At 39.2% G+C, this 9,185-nt stretch overlaps 1 protein-coding gene across 5 annotated transcripts in view; it reads right to left on the bottom strand.

The window, feature by feature from the left end:
- Positions 1-106: 106 nt before the first annotated feature.
- Positions 107-9,185, bottom strand: part of LOC101169609 (brain-specific angiogenesis inhibitor 1-associated protein 2) — a 48,313-nt gene continuing 39,234 nt past the window's right edge. The window contains exons 7-15 of one of the 5 annotated variants that reach the window (XM_023957523.1): positions 8,613-8,765; positions 6,522-6,764; positions 6,213-6,444; positions 5,934-6,135; positions 5,758-5,826; positions 5,517-5,670; positions 5,248-5,285; positions 1,765-1,807; positions 107-1,397 (exon numbers count right to left, since the gene is read on the bottom strand). In XM_023957523.1, the coding sequence (XP_023813291.1) occupies positions 1,780-1,807; positions 5,248-5,285; positions 5,517-5,670; positions 5,758-5,826; positions 5,934-6,135; positions 6,213-6,444; positions 6,522-6,764; positions 8,613-8,765 (1,119 nt within the window). In that variant the 3' untranslated portion in view covers positions 107-1,397; positions 1,765-1,779. Of the gene's footprint in view, positions 1,398-1,764; positions 1,808-2,339; positions 3,738-5,247; positions 5,286-5,516; positions 5,671-5,757; positions 5,827-5,933; positions 6,136-6,212; positions 6,445-6,521; positions 6,765-8,612; positions 8,766-9,185 lie in introns of those variants that run through there. The other 4 variants (XM_023957521.1, XM_023957519.1, XM_023957520.1 and 1 more) reach the window with 4 other exon arrangements.

Raw genomic sequence — 9,185 nt, 5'->3', positions numbered from 1 at the left:
AAATGTCAATTTTGGTCTTTTTTTCCATCCTTTTTTGTGTCCATATGTGATTCAATAACATAAACACCTGCAATTATTGTCTGACAAAGTAAAAGCTGAACATTGTGACATTTGTGAATTTTTTTTATTTTTTATTCTGAACAAGATAATTTATATATAATTTCTGTACAGTACAGATATTATACAAACAGGGAAAAAGGCAAGGAGAATATGAGAGCTATATAAAAGTAAAAAAAAAATATTGCCATGATGCAACTCTAAAACAACAAAAATAACTTTTTGTGATGCCACTTTTCCTAGTCACTAACATTTGGCCTTTCCATGAGATTATTCTCACATATCACACCAAACAGAAGTGAGTCTCATCCCAGCTTGTGTTCCAGATGAATGTGCTGCATAATACTGAGAATAAATTATACAAAGCTGCAGTAACACTGAACCTTATTTGATACACTACCATGCCCTGATAGCTAATTATTAAACAAAAATGGAAAAGCCCGCAGTTTTAGCCTTTCAATTGACCTGCGGCACTTCTTGCAGCTTCAATTATTGCAGAAATTCAAATCTAAGAGACTCAAAATGCAAAATCATTCCGCTCCATCTCCTGTAGGTGGCGCTGTACTGAAGCTCACTCAAGCTAAAGCAAATAATTGAATATTCAGTGAAATAATCCCATAATTCTATTACAAAAACACAAGAATATCTAAGTGGCATTATCCCATAAACTAAAGAATAGAGAAATATTAAAAATAGAAAGAAAAGAAAGTAGAAGGCACAGTTCCCACATTTCAAATTTGGGTTTACTGTATCACAACTAGTAAATATAAAACAACACTCTAAAGAAATATTATTTAAATTGCCCTTTTGGAGCCCCGTTCACTTCCTTTGCCATCACAGTGTTGCACTTACAGCTGATACCAATGTCTTGCCTCTGATCCTAACCCAGGAAAATATAGAAGAATGTGCCTTTGCACTTCTTTATAAATAATCATATAGTGTAAAACAAGTGGAAAAACAGGAATTTAAAAAACCTAATCCTAAAAACGGAAAACAGAAACTATGTGACGGCATCAGTGTATAAACTTCCAAGCCATTACTTATCCCTAGGTGGTCTGTTCCACTAAAATCTACAGTCGTGCTTGTGCTTAAATGAGTCCGCTGAAACATTTAAAGGTTGTGAAACGCAGCTGCATTATAGTGATTTTTGGATACTTTCTGGAGCAATGAAACCTAATCCTTTCACACCTCTGGATTCTTATGCGATTGATCAAAACCGGTTGCCTTGATCTTATAAGCATGAGGAGAAAAAAGGGGGACAAGCAGGCTGCTAGTAGTAGAATGGCGCAGATCCGCCGTCAGAAAAGGTTGGCCGGAGGAAGATCTCCAGGGAGCGGTCACTGCGGGGAGAGGAGGGGTGAGACGGGGAACACTTATAATTAGAGAGAACATGGTACGAGACGGACACACACAACCACACCCAATTCATGTGCCCTCTTAGGTCTTCACAGTGAGTCGAGCTGCGAGTTGGAAGTTTGTGCAACTTAGCAAGCAAAAATGCTAGCAAATTTGGAATCTGCATGCGGCGTTAGACTACTCTGCTTAATTTGGTTGCAAAAAGGGGGAACAAAACAAAGCTTTAAGGCCTGCAGGATTGGCAAGGAAAGGCCAGTGAATTCCAGCAGCCAAACAGCCAGTGAGAAGAAATCGAAGAAGCAGAGAGGAAGCAAGTGATTGACTGACAGGCAATGGAAACGGGTGACTTACGGAGGTCCTGTTCTCTCAGAACCTGGACAACTCTGGACCCAAACTGGAAGGTAAAGAGAACCTCTGGGTTTCAATGGCTCATTCCTCAAATCATGCACGCAGTCACAGTTTTTGTGACATTTGTTAGTCTAAAGCGACTGAATGCACTTTCTGTTAAATGAATGATGCAAAAAATGGAGTGCACACTTCATGCTCATCATGCCACATTAAATGACAAACCATAATGTTAATTCGCCTCATTTAATGAAACGGTTTCAAAAGAGACACAGTTTTTGTAAACGTTCTGAAATGCACCAAAATGTGTGATTCATCCCTTCAAAAATAAAAGTTGGGGTAAAAAAAGTATGCAAAAACATAGGGAGCAGGCAGAATAAAATACATACATACAACATCATCACACACTTGTCTCAAGAGCAGCACACACACACACACACCACGAGCAGAGATGGCATGCATCACAGTGGCTTGAAATGATTCACGTAAGGTGGCGACATCTGATGACGACAGCATAAAAAAAATTAGAAAAACTTAAGATGCCACTTAACTGGCAGAACAGATTTCTCGTCAGACCAGACTGTTTATTAATATATAGATATAAGTTTTATTTAGAGTACCTTTGTAAAAATTCACCATACATTCAAAGTCATTATTTAGCATCACATTTTCTGGTTTTCCTCCACGGCATGCATAAGATAAACATTTCAACTACTCAGCAGGTTTTCATCATTTCTGGAAATATTTTACAAAGACAGTGTTTTATATTATTATTTTATTTTCCTTTTTTACTGAGGAAAAAAGACCCCAAAAAGAATAAATAAATTAAAAACTACAGAATCACTCAGGGAATACAATTATAAATAACACAGTTAGCTGCAAAAGCTGAGGTTAAAATTTCAACTAATTCACAGCTGAACAGACGGTTTTCCAGGTAAAGCATCAGGGGAAAAAAAAAAACAAAAAAAACCTAAAAGAACGAAAATGCAGAATATTTAAACAAGGCTTTGTAATTAGAAAAAAACTAAAATCCAGCAGCAAGTTCAGCCAGAAATGGCAAAAAAAACATATGGACAGATTAACTGAGGATTCTTTAAGGAATGAGCAAATTTGTGGACTAACTGAAGAAATTTATTTTGATATTCATAATTAAATATTGTATAATTCAAAAGCTTTTAAAGTCTGCTTCATTGCACATCATTTGAGTTGAATAGGAACAATAAATAAAATAAATTAAAGTAAGGCAAATACTGCATGACACCCTCTCTGGACAGAAGTGTAGCACTGACACGAGGAAGCACAGTAGGACTTTATGGGATCCGTCGGAACAAAAACATAAGCTGCAGCTCAGCTCAAGCTGGAACAAAGCTTTTTTGAACAGGTCTGGTTGGTGTGACCTCAATAGCATTGGGCCCCCGTGTGCTTAAGAAAGGCCATTCAGTCAGTGGATCAATTACAATGACACTGAAGTCTTTTGGCACTTGTACAGTACATGAACATGTCTTTTTAGTTTGGACAAAATGACACAACCATGTACATGCATGAAAGACGAGCAGTAGCAAAGGCAGTCTCTTCATTGATCAGTCCGTGATGGTGGACTATGATCAGAAAGAGTATTCAAAGTCCATATCGGTGCATGCTGAGCAGGTAGGCCCCGCTCTGGCTCTCCCGCTCAATGCAATCCTCCAACCACCAACCGCTACTGTCCACACCGACGCCACCAGCAGCAGCCCCCAGGAAGGAGAAGAGGAGAAAGTAGGGACCCGGGGAGGAAGAGAGGACAGAAAGGAGGGATGAAACTGGCCTCTTCCATTCGGAGAAGGGGTTTGTGTGGAGGCACAAGGAGAAGAGTTGGGACAGAGGGGGAGGCTAAGGAAAGACGGGTGGGTGGGGAGAGGCCCCTGTGCTATCCGGAGCTGTCTGACTGTCTGTAAGTCTGTTCTCACACAGTCGAAATCAATTTGCCATCAGGACTGTCACTGTGGAACAAAGAGAGAAGGAAGCTTGCCAGGTCGGACACACTCAGAGAGAAATGAAGGAAGACAAGACAGGCACAGGGAGGCAGAGGGAAGTTTAGGAGAACTGCAGGCGGGGTCAGGAAATCTACTTTGCCCCGCCTACAGACTCCAAACGCACCCGCCAAAAATCAGAAAGGTAGGATTTTACTTTTCCTTCATCAACACATCTATTTAGATACAAACTGGTTGGAAATAAGTGCATGGACCTTTAGGTTTTATTTAAGTTTCCCAAAAGGCACTGCAAGGCGGACAAACACCAAGGAGCTGCAGTTGATGAGGAATTCATTTAGTCATCTCAAAAGCCATTAGGGGTGAATACACCCTGCAGAACAGTGTTGCTTTAAAATGCTTGTACAAATAAAACAAAAAAAACCACACATTTAGAGCAGACAAGAGCATATGCAACAGCTTCTCAGTGTTGGCCCAAGCCCCAGACTGACAGTGATGACTAGGACGACGTCACCATGATGTCTACCGTCACAACACGCCAAACGACAACACAAAAACACACACACACACTCCAGTATTCCATCTCTCACACAAATATATGTATGTGTAATTGAACAGCATCAGCGCTAACCTGAGCCTCAAACACACCTGAGTCAGCGAGAAAATGTTATTAATTTATCATGACGTACTGACCCTGCTAAACTGCAAAAAGAAAAGTAATTTTTGAGAAGTGACAGAGGGAAGAGCAAAGGAAAAAGAAAAAAAAAATTCAAAGCAAGCGCTGCGTAATGCAAATGATGATATTCTAGTACTATGGCAGTGATGATATATTGTGACGATACAAGGCACCAAAAATTAATCAGTTAACAAAAGGTTAAAAACAAAAAGCATAAACAGAATATACTTAATTTGTATAAATAAATGTATAATTATTTTTTTTTATTATGTTAAATAAACTAAAAAGCTAAGAATTATGGTTTTGAGAAACAATCATGAAAACAAAAACAATTATTTCTTAATAAATGAGTTACAGGCCAAACATCTGCTATATATTGATTGTTTTGCTTTAGTAATAATATCAGTCTGTAGACATAAATACTGCATCATCTTACATGCAGCCAAAAATTAATAAAAACAAAAGAAAAATAATAAATATTCACTCTTTCTTGTTTTGTTCCTGTTTTATTAGGTTGAAAATAATCCTAAATTATGCCAAATGAATGTATTCCTGCAGCTGCAGTGCTGGAACATTATTACACTGCAATTTAAGGCAATTAGGTTTTCAAAAGCAGGCTGAAAAGATGAAGTAATTTGTAAGATCCACTCTAAATTTTGGAATATGCAAATTAGATCGAATTAAAAGTAATTGAAATAGCATTAAACTTGCCAAAGTAGTCTCCCACTAAGCAATTTTCTTGCTTTAGATGTTTCATCGCCGTTAGTTATTAGACAGTTTTAGGTTTTTCATTCTTTTTGACATAATTCATCAATAGTTTTTAGAAAGGTAAGAGAAGTCATATACCTTGTGGCAAAGCGGCTGTCGTAATCCTCCACAGCAGGCTAAAAAAAAATGAAAAAATGAAAACATTAAAAAGTAGTCAGTTTATTATTGCCTGCTTATGCAGAACACTAGGTGGCAGCAAAAATTGACTAAAAACTCAGAGTTCCTGCCTGATTACTCATATGCAATTATGCAACACAGTACTAAATCAAATGGGGGCTGCAAATTAACTTAACAAGAGTTACAAGTGCAGAGCAAGAACAGTTTGTGAATGTTACACAGAGTACTACCTGAGGGGCAAAGCCTGCCATGCTGTATGGGCGTGGGCGGGTCTGTGCGAGGCTCTGGGCCAGCAGTCGGGCAGTCAGGCCATAGTCAGGTGTGGGCACTGATGGATCGCTCTCTAACAGGTTCCCCGTGCTGCTGCTTTTCCCATGGTGTAGGCTGGAAATGGAACAAGGAATCACAGTTGCAGACTAGCACCCGTTTTGGGTCGTTTATTGATTGGCCAGCTGCTAAAGCGCCACATACTTCACTCTGAGCTTGTCGCCGTCACTTTCAGGCAGCACACGCGTGTAGGAGAATGGGAACCATCCGCGCCTGGGAAAAGAGCAGACCTTCCTGAGGGTTTGCAGCACTGAAACTTGCAACTGTTGTTGCAACTGTGCAGGGCAAAAAACGCAAAAACCTAATGAATATGAACATACATCTTGTTTTTCTCATTCTCTCCATAGTGCCAGCCATCGCGGGCCTCAGGCACTAGCAGGGTGATGACATCTCCCTCTGAGAAACTGAGCAGGGTGCTGTTATCTCCTGCAGCATGGGAGAAGATGGCCTGAACACGGGAGCGGCCGTTTTTCTCCAGTCCCGCTGCCATGGAACTGGACCTTGGCAGGGTCCTTGTCTCGCCTGTGGGAATTAAATGCTTAACTCCAGGAATTTTTAATGCAGTAACAACTATAAACCAATTCATGAGATGTCCTTACCCACTGGGTTTTTATTCTTGGCAGGGGCGGGCCTGCGGACAGGCAGAGTGTTGGAGTAGACGTCGCTGACCTGTCTCTGAGGCTGAGCCTGGGACTGGCCCGGTGGTTGGGTTTGAGGGGATGAAGGCCTAACAGCAGACACCGACATCGTCCCCCCATCTGTCCAGTACTCCTCCCCGTGGACTCCTGTTGTCCCATTCACCATGGACATCCCATCTGGACCCATCAGCCTCTGGAGGAAACAAGCCAACCCGCATTTATGATGTCAACATTTTGAGTCAGTTTTATCAATCTGGGTCAATTCTTTACCCCTGCATGTCCTAGGCCACCACCCATGAAGACAGCCAGTTCTGGTGGAACAGGAAGAGGCTGGGCCCCAGGGATGGGGTCTGAGATGACCAGGTTAGATTTGGAAGAGTGGAGGGGACTTGTGCCTGCAAGCGCGGCAGAACCCATCTGCTGGGCCAACAGAACGGCCCTGTCTGGCAGCTTGTTGGGGTCTGAGCAGGCCTGTTGCCACACTGGAATCTTCTGGGTTAAAAGATCCTTACCCTGAAAACAGGAGAAGAGGGGAAAGAAAATGCATTACAATTGGAATAAAGTTTGTTTTTTTAATTATTATTTAGTTTAAAAAAAGGTATGTTTTTGCCCGATTCCTGTCATTTGTGTGTTTCTGATTATGTGCTCAAAGCTAAAAGCAGATAATTAGACAATCAAGGTGCTCATTAAAGCATGTAGCAGTATAGCATTATGTTTTCATGTTTACTAGACTTTATTTATTTTACAGAAGCAAACAGTTCCTTCAGTTAGCTTTAAGCTCTCCTTTCTTTCTATAATTCTCATGCACACAGGCAAACACTCACTCTGAACCCTCTGGGAGAGGGTTCTTCAGTTTGCTGAAGATGAAAACTTCCCACACACACCCCCAGCCTGATTAATGACCAGACTTCTATGTTTGAAGATGGAAAAAAAAAATAAAAAAATAACACAGCGACAGCACAGTCGATACAAACGCACAGCACTCTCCTCCTGCAACATCTTCAGGCTGGCAGTTCTCACCCACCAGTAATCCCAGGTGACTGATGTCCTCCATTAAGCATAAATGTTAGATTCTTGAGAAGTAGATGGCCATATATTTGGAGCATCCACACCCACATACATAACCAACACCAGCACTGTCAATACTCTGAATTCTGCTTTATTGAAGCCGCCTTCGCTTTGATCATTTGGTACGAGGATAAATTTGTTTGAACTCAGACTTTATCTCCTCAAATGTCATCAGCAACCGGAAAATGTGACCTTTTTTTTGTCCTGGATATTGGAAAGTATTTAATTTCACTGTGTTGTTTTGTGGTTTTCTTGACAAAAATGTCAGATTGATTCTTACACCCAGGGGCTCACTGGTTGACAGCTGGAAAACATCTGCTACGTTGGTTATGAGTGGTTGGTAAATGACAAAAGTGAATATTATATGATGAGACTGACTGCAGAAGGAAAGTTTGATATGTCTGACATATTTTTATTTTTTTTACAAGAGTTTGTTTTGTTATGAGCAGAACACTACAGTCATATGGTTCCTTACAAGAAAATGTGGGCTAATTTAATGTACAACAGAGTATTAGGGCCACCGTAAAAATAATAAAAACTGAATAAATATATGAGAAAAAAGTTTAAAAAAATCATCAGAATAAACTTTATATTTTTCATAGAAATTTAAAAACAAAATTTAAATATATCACGAAAATAAAGTTGCAATTTCATATGCTATAAATTAGGAATTTATTTGATTGAAGTTATAAATTTAAGGGGCAAAAGGCTGTTGACTATGAAAAACAGCAACATCAAAACAGAACCAATATTGAGTATTAATGGTTTCTCAATAAAGAAAATACTAAATATTTTAGCAGGTCAACATTGTGTTATTGCAATTATGAGGGCATGAAAAAGATTTTTCTCATAATTTTACAACTTTATTCCTAATAATTTTGTACATTTCCTTCAGACTTTAATAACTTTATTCTCATATTTTAATTGTTTTCCTTTTATGGTGGGACTAATACTCCGTCATTTTAACCTCTTAATACTTGGGTTATTATTTGAGCAAACGCTCTACAAACAGTCACAGGGTCACAGTTAAGCAGAGAAAACGGACATCCTAATATAACCCAAAAATCCATGCATGTGGACGCCAGGTCCTAAGAGGTTCAAGTGCTGTTGATTACAAACCAAACAAATTGTGATATTGTTGAGTTTTTACATTTTAATTTGTAAGAAAATATTAATAAAATAGGAATGTATGGCGCTTTGGAAATGCTTTTGGGATCAGTGAAGTTTAACAAAATGAAAGATTCTAACTGAAGTGATTGGAACGGTGTTGGTTTTTTGTTTTGTTTTACTTGCCTTGCCGTGGTAGGCACTGCTGTTCTTGGCCACAGCACACTGTCGGTCAACAAGGAAGCAGTATCGGCGACGCTCCTCTGACAAGGCTGTCTTGTAGCCCTCGGCGATGAAGGTGTCCAGCTCCGTCTGCTTACTGCTGATGGTCTCCACAAACTGAGAGAACACACAGACACACAAACTGGGATGTCAAATCAAATCACATCACTGAAATCAAGTATTTTTTTAAAAACATGTATTTTTTAAATTTTACCATGTGACATTATAGTTGTTGATTACAGGATTCAAGAGTACGTCTGTCAAAACAATAACTTGGCACACCAGGTTTTACAAATGCAGATCATCTTGGCATCAAGTTACAATATTTCTCGTTTTTTTTTTTTTTACTTGTGAAGACAAGTTTATCAAAAAGTGAAAGAAGACTTTATATTAACCTCATTTAATAGTGATTACTTTGATGTTATTGACATTTGATTTCACAATAATGAAGACTTATAAAAATAAATTATTACACAGCCAAACAACTGTACAGAAAATAATCTAATGTATCAATTTCATTAACATTTAATTTAAAAA

The sequence above is a fragment of the Oryzias latipes genome, chromosome 8, assembly GCF_002234675.1.
Source record: "Oryzias latipes chromosome 8, ASM223467v1".
Lineage (NCBI taxonomy): Eukaryota > Metazoa > Chordata > Actinopteri > Beloniformes > Adrianichthyidae > Oryzias > Oryzias latipes.
This window is presented reverse-complemented; position numbering and strand designations above follow the sequence as displayed.